Source organism: Lampetra fluviatilis, chromosome 3 (genome assembly GCF_964198595.1).
Source record: "Lampetra fluviatilis chromosome 3, kcLamFluv1.1, whole genome shotgun sequence".
Classification (NCBI taxonomy): domain Eukaryota; kingdom Metazoa; phylum Chordata; class Hyperoartia; order Petromyzontiformes; family Petromyzontidae; genus Lampetra; species Lampetra fluviatilis.
Window position 1 is genome coordinate 31,891,085 of NC_136277.1, and position 19,007 is coordinate 31,910,091.

Sequence of the window (19,007 nt, forward strand, 5' to 3'; positions counted from 1 at the left end):
GGGCGACACTGCAGTGAGTGAGTGCCAACTTGGGGACACCTGCAGAGTCTTGATTTAAAGCTTTCGTGACTGCAGGGATTCATCTTCTTGGTTCTTTCGGTAAAGTCACGTAGAAGGGAAGTAATAAAATAATAAAAATAAAACATAATACAATTATTCTCACGACGTTTCGGCCACAACGCAAGCAGCCGTCCTCAGGTGAAAACCAGGTCCGTCGAGGCGACAGAGTCTGAATGCCAGGCGACAGAGTTTGAATGCCAGACTCTGTCGCCTCGACGGACCTGGTTTTCACCTGAGGACGGCTGCTTGCGTTGTGGCCGAAACGTCGTGAGAATAATTTTATTATGTTTTATTTTTATTATTTTATTACTTCCCTTCTACGTGACTTTACCGAAAGAACCAAGAAGACCTGCAGAGTCCTTTGGAGCGAGCTCCTCACTGACACCGCAGGGGGTGCTCGTTCTGGGCAAAACCCTGGGAACGGGCCACACCACGAGCCAGACGTAGTGCTGCTGGTTTCCTTGTGCCAGGGAGAAATCTCACAGAGGGTGCCCTCTTGGAAAACGAGCCAATGTGCCCGGCGTGGTGAATAAGATTTACAGGCATCCAACAGATCTGGTAACACGAGGGCCGGGAGGCCAGATTCGGCGCTTGCGTGGGGGGCTGCACTCGCTCTGTGCTCTCGCTCACGCTCTGCTCCGTGGCCAACTTTTTTTTCGCGGAGAAAACTCAACGAATGTAAGGAGGTCGACCTCTGCATGTCCACCGTGCGCTGCTGCCTCGATCCATGGACATCTCGGCTGTACAGTGAAATAGACTTTCACGGCCCGAAGTAGCGAGCGCCCCAAAAAACATCTGCGAGTTTCGTGCGTTCGCCGATTGCTTGATTCCCGAAGTCCATTGATGCCTGCACGAGACTTATGAAATACGTTTGTGGGTAGTTCCGTTTCATAATTTGTCGATGAACCTTCGTTTACCAACGAAGAGAGCTCCTTTCGAAGGTGCTGCTTTTGGTAATAATGCCTCTTTGGCGGCCAACGCCCCCCCCCCCGGCTGGGGGAGCAGGCACCTCTCCATTCCCCCCGGGGGTCTCGCTAAGTCTGGCGAAGCGGAGCAGAGGGGACACCGCCACACGCGGGGCTGGCGGCAGAGTGGGAAGCCGGAGGCACCGAGACGCCAACTCGCACGAGTGCAGTTGGGTGGGGTGGGTTTCCTTAGCACCATGAAACCGGGGCTGTACATACAACGGGGGTGTTTCGCTCTCTTCCCCCCCCCAGCCGCCGCCTGCTCCCCCCCCATAGTTCCCTCCCCTCTCCCCCCCCCGGCCACCCCCCCCCCCCACATCTACCGCACGGATCCGGCGGACACCCCCCCCCCCCGCCAAGTCAGACACCCCCCCTCCTCCTCCCTCCTCTCCACTCGGTTCCTCCGTGAAAAAGGCGTAGCGCAAGGTCTGGCCGGTGTCAGTTTAGCGGCGGAGTTGGGGAGAGGAGCTCTGAGCAACGTCGGCTGCCAGGCGACGTTCACTCCGGGGGTGGGAGGGGTCATTACCTCCCAGGTTCTACCGGCGGGGGCCGTCTCGGCAGAGGCAATTTGGGGGTTGCGAAAGATGAAGCTTGCTTCGGAAAAGTTCAGTGGCGTTTTGGTGGCACTTCAGCTACTGTCGTTTTGCAAAGTGGCCCTTTCCGTGCCGTGGTATGACAGTGATTACGCAGAGGAGGTATGGACATGTCTCTCTGTCGCGTCGTTTCCTATGCTTGTGATCTCGCTGTCGGCTGTTTATTCGTCGCGCGTTTAAAGGTTAAAGAGAAAGCCCCGTTGCGCTCTTGTTTGTGCATTAATATCCAGTTCTGGTGATGCATTGGCTTGTGTTTTGTTATTTTGCATTTATTAAAAATAATCGATTTCACGTGATTTTTACACATTTTACAATATGTTTATTTTACAATATATGTTTACCGTGATATGCCATCGTGCAATATGAGTCTGAATCGCATGTAATGATTACTCTTGAGAGATAGCGACAGCTTAGAGTGGCCATCAGCCAGCAATGGATTGATCACGGCTGATGGTGACGATGATGACAATGATGATGGTGACACTTTGACTAAAACATAGCTCCACGTGTGTGTCACATTGATATGCGTGGTATAAATAAAGTTTAGGCCAACTGCTACGGCAAAGTGCTCAGTGCAAAGACATTTCATTGTTTTGGGTACTCGCAAAGTTGAGGTTTGTTTGAGGGACTGCGACGGCAACGCTGACAGATGCTGCAGGTGCGCAGGGCGCTATCGGCATCAGATAATTTTCTCTAAATGCGTCCTTCCATTATCACCCTCGTGTTTGGCTGGAATCCCGGTCGACCAAACTGACCGCAGCGAGAAGGCGTGCAGGTCACACAGCTCTACGTGCTGATAGAATTCCTCGGTGAGAGTACAAATGTACAACCGAAGCAGATTGGCTTGCTCGGAGCGTTTTGGATGTTCCTATTGTCACTGGATGATGGGTCGTAGTGAGAGCTTGAATGGTTACACTGACACTTTCCTTAAATGCGTGATAAAGACAGAAGGCGTTTTTTTCTCTCTCTCTCTCAGTGTTGCATGAAAATCGATGCGTTTCTTTTTTTGCCTTTGACTTGGCTGGAGAATGTACGCGCGTACCGTATTTATATATTTACATTTGTGCCTCTTGAGGAGTGGGGGCTTTTTTGCATTCTTCGAACGAAAATGCCGCTCGGTTATTATTAAATTCGAGGCCTGCGTGAATTGTGCAGGAACGCGCACACCACTTTAATAATTACAATAATCACGTACAGCCCTTAGTCAATCTGCTGCTGGATGAGAGCCTCCCACGAGGGAAAGGAGGTCTGTAGAATTGGTGTGCAGCTGTAACTTTCCCTCCACTGATGTTACCTGTTGCTGGGAATCGAACTCGGACCGTCGGTTTTTTTGTTGCAGTGTACTAACCACTGCACCACTGCTCCCCATCCATACCACTTTATGTGATATATATAAAAAGAAAAAGAGTATTGAGTAGAAAAAAAAACATTAAAAGGCCACGCGTAATGACACATGTGTTCGTAGTCATGGAAAGAATGTTGTCATTGTTTTTGTAAGGATTACCATACCTTGGACCAACATCATGTAAAAGTCGTTCATTTTAAAAACAGAAGTCACGCAAGCTTAACGTTCGTTTTGTTTAGAACCCCTACCTTTACGTGCTATTCTCCTTATTTAACAAACACATTGTTGTTCTTCTTATATCATATAGAATGTTGTGGAACAATGGCATTCATGTGCACGTTTGAGAGATCTCGATCTTTTGACTACCACCCTCAATATGCGCACATAATTACGTTCACATGCATGTTATATATATAGTTACACGTGCACAGTGCTGCAATAGCTGAATTCTATTTTGAAATATTTACTTTAATCCCAGGTTGAATTACACATTTAACTTTGCTGGCAGAAGTTTGGAGCAGGAAGGTGGGGGGGGCTTATGTTATTCCATGCCTGTTTTTTCTCTCTCTCTCTCTCTCAAGAAGTTTGTTCAATAAACCTGATGTGTTTCAACCTGATGTGTGAGGATGAAAAGAGGAGTTGTTGATAACGATCAGCCACAAATTGGCCTTTACTTTCCTTTCAAGTTTGGCCTCTATGCCAGCCAGAACAGAAGAAGATTCTGTTTGTTTCCTTTCACTGCTCAATGTAAACCCTAGATTTAAGCTTATTTACGTTGAAAAGATGTCCTGCAGTACCTAGTAAACACTACTTAGTTGGGTTTATTTGTTTTCCCTCTTTTCTTTCTTTTGGAAACTACATTTGGTTGTCTTGTTTTTAAATGGTCACAACATGAAAGTCAAGTTTAACAATGCCACAATTTAGACCCTTTGTCAATCCACCGCTGGATGAATGCTTCGCTACAACGTGTTAGTCTTGGTGATTTGTTTGACCATGCTCATCGGTGCAGATTTGGGAAATGCAGGGCCCAGGGCTGAGGCAGACATCAGGTGATGTTGGCATTGGTCAGGAATTTAACTTAGCGTCCTAGGTTCATAGCACAGTGCACTAACCACTGTCACACTGATCCAGGTCCAGTTTTTTTTGTAAAATAAATTTTAATATATTCACTAATTAAAAAACTGGACCAGACACACATTTTTATCATTGTTCACATTTTACAATTTGTAATGTTTTTCAGCGTGTGTTCATATGCATTTTCTAAACACGTTTTGAATCTGTGTACTGTATAATTTTCTGTGATTTAATACCGATGTAATTGTTTTTTATTATTATGCTTGCACTTATCTGACCCAGGTCTCCCTTGAAAAAACAATACTTCTAGGCTCGGTTGGCTCTCACCTAGTAACAAATAAAATAAAATGTATTTTATTAACTCGTAATTTTTAGTTGTTCTGACATCAGGCCTCTCCATTACAAAACTAATTGCAAAAAAGTTCAATAAAATTAACGGCACAAAACAAATCATCACTTGTACGGAATGGTGGTTATGTATTGCATTTGTAAAATGCCCACTTGGTTAGAATGTTGTACATTAAGTCATTGGTGTCTGGTGGACCGTGCATGAAAATGGATTTCAGATGGAAAACAAAAAAGAAGCAGTAATCGAGGCAGAGTTGGAGATGTGGGAATTTAGACCATCTGCAAGCTCTATTGTTGTAGATAATGTTTTGAGGCACACTGAGCCGGGGATCAGCCTTAAGTGTATTACTGCCAGAATAATCCATACAGAATGAAGAATTTTGAAGTAAAATGATTCGTCTTTGTAGAGTTTAGTCTTTTTACGCTTTTGTAAAGGGAGCCTGGGATTATGGTGCCCAAATAAACGTTGGCATTAAAACACTCTGTAATCTATTAACTGCTCTCCTTTTGAAAAGGAAGATAATGGTAGTTTTGATTGAATAATTTGCTGGACTAAGATTTGCATTCTCAAGCTCTGCTCGAGAAATTCGTCAAAATGTCTGGGTGTGTTGAAAACATTGTTTTAAATAACCTCTATTATGGATATATTGTTTTAAATATATATTATAAAATTAGTTTAAGATATGTAAAACAATTATAGATAAAAAAAAACTTATTTTATCTTCTTGTTTCAAGGAAAAAATTAATTGAGTATTAAATTTCCCCACAGTAAAATCTCTAGAATATATACACAAAAATACATACAAATGTATCTTAAGCCAGTTTATCATTAATGGAATTGACAAAAAAAAGCTCGATTAACTTGTGAATTGTAGTCCAATATTTTTTGCGGGAAGAATCTTGGGTACATATATGAATCATTTTTAACCTGTCTGTTAATATACTAGTGATCATAATTGTGTCATCCAAAGCCATGATAAACAACCTCTCATAGTTTTTGATGAAGGCTTTTGTGGCAGCAAGGCTTGAACGAGAAGAACATGGGGGCGGGGGGGGTGTCCTTGCCTTAGGTCTCAGCCACCAAACCGCGTTGACAAGGTGACAGACAATGCGATCCTTCAGCTTGGCAAAGGATATCATGCTACAGATGGAATTTCTAAAACGAACCACATAATAGTTATAGTCTCTCGTGAAAATCTTACTTTTAATATAATTTCACGAGGAACAAAATCTGTTGAGCGTGAGTAGTGAGCAATGCAGCTTGCGTGGCGTTAGGGCCATATAGCTGCGAAGGAAGTGATTTGGTTTAATTGAGAAACGTTCCAATAAATAAATTAGTGGCGCACAAAAAATTGTGCCGCGCTGTAGGTCATAATTGTGCGACTGCCAAGAGCGTTTGTAAAATCCGTTGGGAGCGGCTGTCATATCGAGTATATTTAGTTTTGAATATTTGCGATATTTTTTTAAATATAAAAATAAATTAATGTCAGCTTAAATTCTGGAAATACAGTAACTTTCCAGACGTCTGAAGGTTCAAGAGGCTGGAATGTGATGCGTTTGGGCATAAACTTGACATCAAAGGGAAGTTGGAGCCACTTTAGTTTACATGCAACTTGCAGAAATTAAGTAAGATCACATTTGTGACTCCAACTAAGGACAGTTAAAGTTTACATCACTTTTAAGGGAAAAGTTTAAGAAATATTCGAGTAACATTGAAGCTTGAACCTTACCATGCTTCCAAAGCTATTTTTTCATTCTGAACATTCTGCCGGTGACTCTATGTGCAGATGCCTGTTGCTTGTTGTATGGCTGATTTGCTCGGCTATCTTTCTTTGCCGCTTGGAAATGGCAAATTGAATGACCCATGAGTTTCAATCTGAGTGCAACTGTCTTTGTCATTTGATTTCTGATAGCCGACATTGGTTCTCGAAATTGGCAATTTCACTGGGAAACGGAGCAGATATCAGCATTTAAATGGACCATTGCTGAAACATGAACGTTAATAGCAAAATACCGTGACTTGTGTGCACTAAATGGCATGGAACTTGCTGTGTGTTTGAGGAACTTATGTGTTCATGTTATTAATTCAGCAGCTGGTTAGCATGCTTGTCACTGAGCCAGTGGCCGTGCTTAAAATGCTGGGATTCGTTTTCAAAATGTGCTTGGCTGCTGTTTGGGCTGCCATTCAGGGTCCCCATGAACAAATTTTGCAAGAGTTCCAGAATTAGAATAATTATTTATACTGGATGAATCCATTTGCCATTGTATTTCACTTATCATCACTATAGATTGACTGAATTATAAAATACTCAATTAACTCGTCATTATTTATTGACCCACATAGAATATTTTATCTCAGTTGTTTTAAAAAAAAAGTCCATGTGGTTCCCTGCTGAAGTGAGTATGGGCTGGTGCTTATCTCTTGTGTACGGCCATAAACTTGTGGTGGAAAATGCACATTCATATAGTTGGTGTAAAGTCTGTCCATTGGAAATCCAAAGTTCACTTTCGACATGGGCCCTTAACTTGATTATACTACGTGTTAAAGAGCGCAGTTATTTATTTATGAATCATTATTTTGTTTAATAAAGGTAAAGGTGCAGCGCTGCCATTACTTGCTCACACCGTTTCTGGAGGAAGTACTCGAGGTACCACCAGAGACTTCCTCTCGAGGGTGTTTTTGGCCTACTCTTCCAAGCTGGCAAGGCGTCTTGGAAGAAGTGGGAGTACCCACACTTTACCACACCACACGTAAACTGCCGATTTACTCACTTTGTTTTTAACACTTAAATATTTAGATATATTGAATACGCTCAGGTGCCTTTGTTGTGGATTAATAGTTATTTTTTTTCTAATTAGACACCCATCATTAGGTTATCACAGTTCTAAAATAAACGCCACTAAAATAAAAAAAATGTCTACATTGTTGCCAGATATTTAAATATTTCCTTATGCATCCTGGAAGCGTGTAATTTTTTCCCTTTCATCTGCAATAGTTGAACGAAACTGGATATGAAACATGTGTTACGCCAACAAAAGCACAGTGATTGTCATAATGTCCTTTTTTGGTCATGCTGATGCCTGTAGGTGCTGCGATTTGACCTGTGTTAAACTTGCTAATAAATCAAAATATAATTAAGCAAAAAAAATACGCCACTTTAAAACAGTTTGTGAGTCCAAAGAAATTACATTTAAAAAAATATTTACGATCATTTGAAAAAAAAAGTAATTGGTCCCTTTCGAAGCTGCACCATTAAATATAAATTGTCGAAAGTTTTATTGTAAGCTTTTAATTCAAAATAACTTATGAACTTTCATTATTCAATTGTTGTTACATCATCACGACTCCAACAATTCAACTTCCTTTGTTCGATGGGCATTTTTAAAATAATATTTATCATTCATGCAATGAATGGCTGTTTTGGAACATTACGAAAAAATATATTTACATACATTTTAAATGGGATCCTTTATGGCATTGTTTCAGCAGATAAACAACACAAATCCTAACTTTAGTTTGATGACAATTGTGAATTTCCAGCATAAGGTGCATGCAACACCCATAGCTCATATAAAGTGCCTATTGATTTTTTAAAACACTTTTTAGGTTTTTTTTTCCCCCCTTTCACCCATTCGTAGCATGTTTATGACAACTGTGTCTTCTTGCCTCCTAACGGGGAGGTTACGACCTGAGGGAAAAAAAATCCATTTCATTTTTGTCAGGGATGTCAATGCACGGTGCGCTTGATCTCACAAAGACCTACTGGAGGATATTTTGTTCCGCATTTGAAACGTTGTTTTCAACAACATTTAGCATTTAACGTCATGGAATGTTCTACTGAACGGAGCTCCCTCAGCAAGTCATGGGGCTGTCTGCAGCCGATACAGAGGTTATTGACACTTGTAGAAACTTATATAATGCACGATGTTGGAGTAAGATAAAAAATAAATGAGAGTGTAAAGAAAAAACATACATCTGGTTCATTTTATATATTTGGTAACAACAATGAGTGGGGCGGGGGGGGGAAATTTTCACTTTCTGCACAGAGAGGCATATTTTATATGGCATCTCAATTCAATTCTCCAATTTGGGGGTAAATTATGGGCCCCGCGGTCCCAGAAGAAAGAACCAGCGGTGATATTTTTGGAGACGCACGCACGCAGGGACACCACCGTGGTCTTTCCTGGTAGTCATTACTCACTCAGGAGCCGGATTTTTTCTTATAAATGCAGTTCATATGGCATCACCTGTTCGGTTGCTTGATTCATTTTGCATCTTAAATGGTCTTTTACCACCCGCGACTCCCCCCCCACCCCCCAAGTCAGCAAATGAGTTTCCCGTATGCCTAATGCCTTCTGCATGGATCGCTAAACCCCCCAGCGGTTTTACAAGTGGAAGTTCTGAATGCAAACAAATGGGAGCTTTACTCTTTGGTTCTTTCGGTTAAGTCACGTAGGCAGACACAATTATTGTGTCTGCCCACGTGACTTTTTACCGAAAGAGCCAAAGAGTATGGATTCCTGCAGTCACGAAAGCTTCAAATAAAAATTGGGAGCTTCCTTAATTTATTTCAACAAAACCCAAAGGCTTAGAGTGTATATATAAGCAAGCCCAACATTTTGGCAGATGGTTCACAGTTTCTATTTTTTTTTTACTACGGTGCAGATCACGGCTAAATAGCCTCATTAGACAAAGATTAACAGGCAGCCGAGGCAATGAAACGCACGTGGAAGATTAAAGCAGGGGCAATGAATCACCGCCTCTCAACGTGGCTTTCTAAGCGAGCACACAAGTGTTCCCAACGCGGATGAGGGCTGCGATTCTTTTTTGGCCGAGTCGGCCTCGAGTAATGAATGTGTCCGCAATGCACCCGTCTCGCAGCGTTGCTTAAATCACGCTTTTGTCCCGGCGTCCCCGCTACAAGTCACGGCAATCATCGCGCTTTGCAGCTGGCTGCATTATTGCTTGCTGCCCCGTTTAGTATGTCAGTGTTTGAAGACCGGCGGGAGTTTTTTTTGTTTGCATCATCTTTGTGTTCGGCCGTTGTTAAACACGTGTTGCCCAATCCTAAAATACTCACATTATTTTCATCCTCACGGTGTGTGGTTTCTTGTAAAATGCGACCAGGACTGCCCATTCCAGCAATCAATATAAACTCCTTTGGAATATCTGTCCCCTGGGGTGACTGAGAAGAAGAATTCCAGCAATGTGGAGCAGTGGATGGATAGACCAAGGGAAATAATATTGCTTTGCCCTTTGGCTCGACTTGTGTGGGTTCTGAAGGCGGTGGCTGCTCTGTTTATGGCTGGCAGCGCCAGCGTTAGGATGATGGGAAAGCCAAAGGTGGAGCTCTGCCGGGAAGCACACGGCGCCTCGTTTCATGCGCATTGCAAAGTGGCACCCGGCTCTGGGAAAGGGGCACCATGGCGGATGCCAGCCTGGTGCAGGCGTCTGCCGCAGGAGACGGTGCCTCCACTTCTCCACTTGCACAGCCCACTGCTGGATGAGTGCCCACTCACCACACCGTGCGGGCCAAAAGGGGATTTGTAGCCATATTTCGCCACACTGGTCAGTGCAGGCTGGCGAAGGTGGGAGGAATAGACGTAGGAACATAGAAGCGCAGTAAAACGATATTTTCTTCTGCACTGCCCTCTGCTGAATTCCGCGAAGCGCAGCCCCCTGGCTGCCCATGACCCCATGGCGTGCACGGTGGCCACAAATACAAGCCCTGTCCAGGCCTAGCTTGCGAGATCTGATGGGATTGGGTGCCTTCCAGGTGATTTCCTCATAGGCGTACATGCTTGCAATTACCAATTCAGCAACATAAAATGTATCCATGTCATCGTTATATTTGCTATGATCATGGCAGGTGCTCTTTTAAGAAGGCTATTTGGGATGGAATTATTTGCCCACCCCCCACCAATGAATTTAATGAATTGTTATCAAAAGGAGTTGTTATTTGATCAAATAATCCTTTCTCATTTAGTCTTGTTTTACCCTCATGTCTGTATTATTTTAAGTTTTCTCCACTGAAGAGTTTTGTTCGTTCCATTAGCCAAACTTTTTTTTTATTGGCGTATGATTTGCGTTAATTGTCGATGTTCACTTCTACCAGCCCCCTGCCTTGTAATTTAGCGAATGTTCACGATTTGATTACAACACCAACAAAGACCACTTGTTTTCACGGTTGCGGTCGATGCATCAGCCTTTTAGTGGCTGCCGGGAGACACTTGAATGCAATATATATATCTTCTTGGTTCTTTCGGTAAAGTCACGTAGAAGGGAAGTAATAAAATAATGAAAATAAAACATAATAAAATTATTTTTATTATTTTATTACTTCCCTTCTACGTGACTTTACCGAAAGAATCAAGAAGATGAATCCCTGCAGTCACGAAAGCTTTAAATCGCAATATATATACGTATGGCAATACGCACGTACGAGTGAAAACACGCAGCTTCTTACACACGCGATTCAACGCACGTATCCCCCTCCTACGCCGTTTGCTCTTAGTGCGCCACCCACACCGAGACACAAAGCTTTATTTATTACTTTTATTATTGCCACCACCTCTTTGCTCTCGAACGGCTTGGTTGAATTTTGCAAAGCACATTTATCTTATTCCAATCAGCATGAAGCACAGCAACCTGAGGGATTTTAATTAAAATGTCCTAACTGCTAAATGTGAGACAGAAACGTGCATGATGCGTGCCCACTTCTCACTCATCTCTCAGTGGCATTTTAGCGAGAGGGTTTTCAAAACGGATATTCCCCCCCCCCCCCCCACGTATGAATATTTCGCAAGATATGGGCCTGTTTGTAAAAAAAAAAATGGCAGGCATTGTTTTAGCACTCAGAACTTAAAGTCTAATTGTATAGCAGTGCTGAGTGACGTTAAGTGGGGGTAATACATCGCGTAATTTGACAAATATGTGCGTTCCAGACAAAAGTAACAAAAAAATTAAAATATCAGATTCGTGCTGCGTTGTTGGCAGCCCAATCGTCATGCAGGCGGTGGTGGCCTGCGCTTGTCGCTTATCTGATCATCCGTTTTAAAACTCAACGCCGAGTAGCTTGAGATTGCCAATAGGGTGGCACGGTTCACTGCTGGCTTCTGCTTTCACCGCAGGTAGGACGCCTCCTGCTGTTACCTGCTGCCAGTCCAGTCTCTCTCTCTCACTTCTAGCCGACTTTCTCGAAAGTGAAAAAAAGAAATGGTTCTCGCGTATCAGATGGGGAGCAGCATTTTTTTGTTACCTTGCTCCCCCCCCCCCCCACAATAATTTTTTTTAGTTTGCAAATTTAGCAACGCAAACAAGGTGTTACGAGACGGAGATCGGATTTCACACCCGCCAGAGTCCCTCCGTGTCTATTTTAATTCGTACCAGCAGTCGCCACTGCTGTCGTGCACAGGCAGCTGATTTCATGGGGCGCTGTCAAAATGCGTTCGTTAATTATCCACGACATTAAACCAAGCGTGAAATCACCGTTTGCATGTTTGTTGCTGGCCCCGCTCATTTTCAATGCGCGAAATTGTTAACGCGTGTTCCCGCCGACGTGAGCGCGCTTTCTGCTCGCACTCGCGATCGCCGCAGAAGCAGCCCCTAGACCCCAGCGGTGACAGCAGCAGCAGCGGCAGCAGCAGCAGCAGCAGCTGATCCGTGCCGCGGCACACGGAAGAGGGTTCTGAACCGCAGGCACATGTGGCGATGTAACTGTGGAGCTGGAAACTGATGCAGTTTACTCCCGCTTCAATTTGGCATTTTCAATCGGTGAGAGAAAAATGGTCTGGTGGTGGTGGTGGGTGGGGGGCCCTCTGTGCTCACCCGAGATATTTGTTTGGTGCAATATACTGTGACCGCCGCCGACCAACACTACCCCGCTGCCAAGTTGGCACGCTCGAAGTTTTGGCAGCTGATTGCTGTTTGAATTTGACTGCATTTCCCCCCCCCCTTCCCCAACCATATTTGCCGTCCTATGAACTATATATATTTTTGGACCACTACGACCACTGACTGATCTGACAGTTTGCACTAAAGTGAGCGGTGGGCGCCACTGCTCCAAAAGAGAAATTGTCCATTTTTGGATAAATATTTTGCGTTCGCTTTGGCAAATTACGGGAGAGTACGTCACCATTTTGTTTTAACCGCGTTGAGTTTCAGTTAAAGTAGCATGCCTTTTAAAAAGAATGTGACGGAAAAGAAAAAAAACCTGTGAAAATAGCTAAAATAAATACTGCATCACTTTTATTGTATTTTTGTTTTATTTGGCAATGGTACAGTCTTTTGTGACACAGCCATTACGCAAATGCATTTAATATTTTTTCTGGAATATAAATCTACTTTTGAAAAATGTCCTTCATTGCATAGCTTGATTTTTAGGCACCATGTAGAATTTATAGCTCCGTTTTTAAACACCATGATAAATGATGTTCACGTGTCGCATTAATCTACAACTTGTAAGGAAGAGTCATTACTACTTTTTTGCTCTGTAAGATGTTCCAACTGAATGGATCTGCATGATATTGGATTTTACAATTCCCTAAAGAGAAATAAAATACATCACCTGGTTAAGGGCTGCTGGGTCACTTGACGTATTTTTGGAAGTGCTCGCTTTAACGATACCACCATATGGAAGCATATGTGAGCATTGTGGACGAGGAAGGACGTATGGCTTGAGTTTAACTTGCAGTAGTACGGCAGTAGTCTTGTCACTCGCGAAATCATCTTCACAATTGTTTTGCAATTAACGTAATTCAATTGTAATCTACATCTGCTATGCTTTATACAAAAAAAAATCCATCGGCATCTTGCTCGAGATGCAGCCGTGACAGGAACGGTCCGGGGTGGGTGCCGCCGAACTTGCAGATGTTGAACCGCACGCGGAAGACTTAAAGCTGCCACTTCCCCCCCCCCACCTCCCGCTGTGATCCCGACATCCTGTGCCCCCCCCCCCCCTCAGTGCCATGCCCCCACCCCACACCTCGTCCACTCAACCCAGCCCCCTCCACGTTTTACTCCGACCTCGGCGCACGGGAGTAAAAGTTGCTTCCCGGCTCCGACGTGACGTGAGTGCAGTCTCCGTGGGAGCTGCCCGTCACGCGTGTCCGTTGTCCGTCACGGGAAAAGCGTCGCTCCTCTGGCTCGCGTGCGAGTGCCGCGTGGGGAGCTGCAGTTGTAGTGGTTAGCGCTGCGCTACGAAGCCGGCGACCCGAGTTCGATTCCGTGCGCACGGCCACCAACACCAGTGGCGATTATCTGATCCGGTCCTGGGCCTCGCCTAGGTCGACTCAGCCTCTAAATGAGTACCTGGTACGGTGTGTAAACACCGCCACTGGGTCGACAAATGCGGACGGGAGTGGTGCTGGCCACGAACCCCTTCGCGTGCCACAGTGCCGGCCTTCATAGGGGCTGCTCGCTAACAGCACTTGCCCCAACGGTCAGTGAAGGCTATACGGGGGATCTTTGTTTCGTGTGCGCACGCACGGGGAGAGCGAGGACGGGCGAAGGAGTGGAGCGTGCGGCTCCAGAGGTCGCGCCGCCTCTGTGTGGGTGTCGCGTTTCAGAGTTTTGCTTTCGGAATTAAGTGTTCAAAATGAAAGCCGTATGCCGCTACCACTTTTACAGACATCTGCTCCTAGTTTTTAATAAGAGGGTGGGTAGTAGTAGGTGTCTGGAGTGCACGGCTGCTGAATTCATGAGAGGTTCATGACCGCGGATCAGCAATTGATGGGCTGTGGCGGAAGTCAAACTTGTCTTTGTTAATAAAGCAAATTAAACCGGTTATCGTTGAATAGCATGATATAATACTTACAGTGGTAGTGCTTTCATTGAATTTTGATGGACAGTGTGCGAGGTCCAGATCCTACCTAATACCTGAGATTGTCTATGCGTTTTATTCCATTGAATCGAATGACAAAGCATGGATAATTATCACAGGTAATGCAATTAATTTTCTCCCACTTCCAGGTCAGAGGCGTGGATAATAGGAATAATTATGTACTTCCAGGAGACCTCTTCCAGGTCATTTTGGGTCAGTTCAACTGTGTGGAATGGAGGATAATTTAGTTAATGCCACTTCTGAATGCCCAACTTTTACCCGTGCATTGCCTCGGATAACAGGAATACTGTGCTGCGTGTATAATTGGGAATTTCGGGGTGGAATTAATTTGTGCTAGGCCAGGGGCACTTTGAGGCCACGTGAAGTGATGAAGGCTCGCTGACAGGTCACAGGTCAGACCCAGGTGCCATGGGTTGGCTGACTGAGATGACTGGCAGATACACCAGCTGTACTCCCTCCCCCCCCTATTGTGCCAACTTGCTGCATTTTAGGCATCCGGCGCTCCGCTCGTTATTGTGAGCGTCGCTCCTCTGCCTTCCGTTGTTGTTGGAGGGTGGCTGCCTCCAACTGCCTCGTAGCAGCGTCCTTCACGAGCCTCTACTAATTACACATGCCTCCACTTCATTGACTCTCTCGCAGGCGATTCGATGCATGAATCGTGAGCTTTGGAATCAATATTCATCGAAGCATCAATGCGTCATTTGACTCCAACTTGTCTATGCGGCATGCCCAGATTGGTCACAATAATCAAGGAAAACAATGCTGAATCTCTGCGATCTGTAGAACAAAGGGCACGCTAACCACCAGCTTGACAGGAGGTTGGGCCCCACAGTTTGCCTTTCGCCTGTTGTGGATAGGCCAAGAGCTGTGCGTGATCCGACGTAACCCAGGGGGACCTTGCCGGTCTGATGGGACGCCGACCGTCTGGCTTTTGTTGGCGCCAGCGAACAAAGGCAGCATGCCATGTTCTCCCGGCTGCAGCTTTTCCGGCCCTTGACCCTGGGGTTCAGCTGGGTTAGAGAAATTAGTTTTATTTTTCAAGAAAAATGAACCTATGGGGGCTATACTCGTTGCTGCTTCAGCATTTCTTAATACTGTAATTTCTGGAGTGTGACGCGCACGCGATTCCTCCCCCCCCCCACGACACCCAACCTACCCCCTAAGACCGCCTCGCCTCCCCAACCGTCAGCCCCAACCACACCTTCCGAAACGTTAATGTGAAGAGATTTGAAACCCCCCTCCGCTTGCGCTTCAAGAGAGTTTGGGGTCCGTTATTCGGCGGTGCCTTGGCTCGATGTCAACGAGTCGTGGTTACCTTGCGCGGTAACACGCGAGGTGTGGGTTACGCAGCAGGTAGCTCGGACGAAAATAACGCCCGCGCGTGTTTGGGCGCAGTTGATATATGCTTGCCGAATCCTTGCGTTGCATGGGTTACGATGAGCCATGCACAAGGGTTACGACGAGAGATGCACAAGAGACTGCTTACAGGACGTTCCCGTTGAAACCGCCTGTTGGTTTGGAAAACAAATGCCATTCAGGCGCAGCTTGTGCAGTTAGATATTTGAGAATACCTTTGAAAACCCACTTGTGCGAAATGTACCAAAACAATTGCGGGTGCGGAATGCATGAAACTATGCACAATTAATAATGTATACATTGAATGCAAATGATGCTAAATACTTGAAACGATTTAACTCTTATGCGATTAGACTTTTGAGGCCTGTTTTCAAGTCTTGAACAATTCGCCCGAGAATGCTGCGAGCTCAAATTAATGTTGTCTTTATTCCCCACGTGCAGCTCATACATATTCAGGTATGCGGTCTAAGTTCCAGGGAACGCTTTAAATTAAAATAATTGCGCATATGGTTGTGTACGTGTGTATATATTTACGCACTTTATGTATTGAAAAAGAGTACATTCCAATGGATGTGTCTATTAAAAATAGAAGCACACTCGCGTTTGTACCGTTATCTTTCAGCGTAGAGTAGAGATCGTAATGCGAATGCATCTGTTCTATTTTGATGTAACGCAATATCAGTGTGACACAGATGACGCCGATATTGCGTTACGTTGCCACAATGTTCTTTTTTAGTACCTTGCTTTTACAAAGTTTTTTTTTACCACTTCCCTTATTCTTTCCCCCGCAATAAACCCGCATCTATTCTGTCAGCGAGCACCTTAAAGAGCAATCGCTCCACGTCGAGGGGGCGGCAGTGCGGCCAAACCACACGCCGCAAGCAGGCGCCCGTTCAAGGCCGAGTCGACCTAGGCGACACCCGGGACCGGTCTGAGATATTCACCACCCATGTTGTCTGTTCGCGCGAATCGAACTCGAGTTTGACCGGTTTCGGAGGACAGAGCGCCGGTCACTGGGCCCACCGCTTTCTACATGCCTCCGCATATGGACACAACCAGCCATGCCCCACGGCGTGCGAACATTATCAAGAGGAGGGTGGTTCGGTTTCATCAGACTCGGTGCAGGAGTCTGCCCTGGCCGCTGCTGCTGCTGCTGGTGCTGGTGCCACTTCCGTGGGTTTCCACATAAACATGCTGCACGACGTGCTGGCACTCGTGAGAATAAAACAAACAAATTCTAGACTTGAAGCTTTCGTGACTGCAAGGATTCGTACTCTTAGGTTTTTTTCTGTAAAGTCACGTAGGCAAAAAAAGTAATAAAAATAAATAATAAAAAGAATAATAAACAATTATAATCATAGAAATAATAATATAAATAAAATAATACATTGCGACGTTTCGGGCGCAACACAAGCGTCCGTCATCAGTTGGGACAACCACAGCAAGAAACAAATGCTGAAGTGGTCATAAAACAAACGCCAATCTCACAAGAAACGAACCATCTCGAGCGTGGCTCTCGTGAGACGCACAGCAATGTCTAATTAGAGCTCAGGTAGAAAGGCCGGTGCTACATACTTCATATAACTAAAGTGGATATAAGGGGGGAGGGGCGGTGCTGCAGTAATTAGCACTGCGCTATGAGTTCGACAAGCTGGTCACGGCTAACAACAGCCGCGAGTGTTTTTCTTAAAACTCTCCCCCCGCCTGCCCAGTGCGATTGAAGTGTGGTTAAAAAAATACTCCCAATGACCATTATGGCATCACGAGCCCTTCATCCAGCAGTAAACTGACAAGGGCTGAGTAATTATTTTGTTCTAGATTTGAAGCTTTCGTGACTGCAAGGATTCATACTTTAGGTTTTTTCGGTAAAGTCACGTAGGTAAAAAATAAAATTAATAGAAACAAAATAAAATAATAAATCACGACGTTTCGGGGGCAACACAAGTCTCCGTCATCAGGTGGGACCGTCACAGCTAGATTTACTGTATCAAGTGACTTTACCGAAAAAACCTAGGAGTATAATTATTTTGTGTTCATTATTACGTTGGAAGCTGGATATAAGCACACCTGTTCAGAGCCGGCCCAGCCACTAAGCGACCCTTGCAATTGCAAAGGGCCCCGTGGCCAGCAGAGGGCCCCCTAGAGTCACTACTAGCTAGTGGGTGAAAAAAATCATACATCAAAGGGGCCTCCAGCCAAATTTTGCTTAGGGCCCCCAAAGGTCTAGGGCCGGTTCTGCACCTGTTCTAAGCACAGTTCTGATATAAGCAGCGCACCCTTGCATTACATTGGTGGAGGGGGGGCGGGAGAACTTCTGATACAAGCATACTTAAGTTATAAACACATCTCGCCTTGCTTCCAAGGGGTGTGCTTATCTTCTGGATATCCGATGCCACTTGTTGAGGTGTAAGGTTATTGAGGGTACGCGGCATTACTCTGCTATACCTTAGATGCCCAGTAGAGGGCATATTTGCTCGGCAGACTGACCCTCCAGGCTCGAAAGACCCGTTGGCTTGTCTGACCTGTAGGGCAAGGCAGATTAATTTTGGCCAAACGTCACTTTGCAAGTAGAACATCAGATATGTGGCATCCGATTTATAGTGAGGCCCTACTGAACAAAAAGCACACAGCGGGATAACCAATGGTGTTGTTTGGTCCATGGAATATCACCAAAACAAAACCTGACGCTTTAAGAGGATGTGTACTTTACTCAAAATTTCCAAAAGGGTTAGGATAATAATCTCGTATATCTAACGTGGAGTGCTTGTGTATTATCCACCGGAAATCATAGTTATTGGCAAAAATGCAAGGACAATAATATGTATTATCATTGAGAGAGAAAAATCTGCATATTAGTAGATTTGTTTTGCTGATTGCATAGTATTTAATTATTAGCCTTTTCATCAAAAATTTGTATTCACATTCTTTTGCTAGTTGTAACAGGAAACAAACTAACGTTTAACGTGATTTACGATCCTTCTAACGATCTATTGCAAAGCAGTCAAGAAAATGTATTCGACGTCGATGAAGTCCTAGCGTTTACGGTGTTGTCGCACTCGATATGGATTCCAGGTTTGATGATTTGTCAGATGTAGTGGAATAGAACGCGAATTCGTCCCGATTAGAGTAGACATTTTCGTTATTTTGGCGCGGGGATTTTTTCTTATTAGTGTTGCTTTTTTACGCGGCCTAAAGTAATGACTAGTTAAACGATGGTAGCAACGCACTCACCCGTCTCGATAAATGAACGGAGCTGCTTCCTCCTTCATTGATCGGCAATATGAGCCCCTTTTTAATGGGATCAATTGCCCTGTTGAGGTCTGACTTCCCTATCATCCGACCGACCGACCGACCTCAGGTTATAATAATGTTTTCGAAATCAGACCTGGCATTTTACTGACCCCCCCTCCCCCCACCCCGTGCC

General features: G+C 44.7%; 1 protein-coding gene across 2 annotated transcripts in view; it reads left to right on the forward strand.

Moving 5' to 3' along the window:
- Positions 1-19,007, forward strand: part of THSD4 (thrombospondin type 1 domain containing 4) — a 150,184-nt gene that overhangs the window by 101,664 nt on the left and 29,513 nt on the right. Inside the window, exon 1 of one of the 2 annotated variants that reach the window (XM_078854879.1) lies at positions 1,494-1,720. The exons of the other annotated variant lie outside the window; for it this stretch is intronic. Within the exon in view, the coding sequence (XP_078711005.1) occupies positions 1,610-1,720 (111 nt within the window). The 5' untranslated portion in view covers positions 1,494-1,609. Of the gene's footprint in view, positions 1-1,493; positions 1,721-19,007 lie in introns of those variants that run through there. 2 annotated transcript variants of the gene reach the window in all.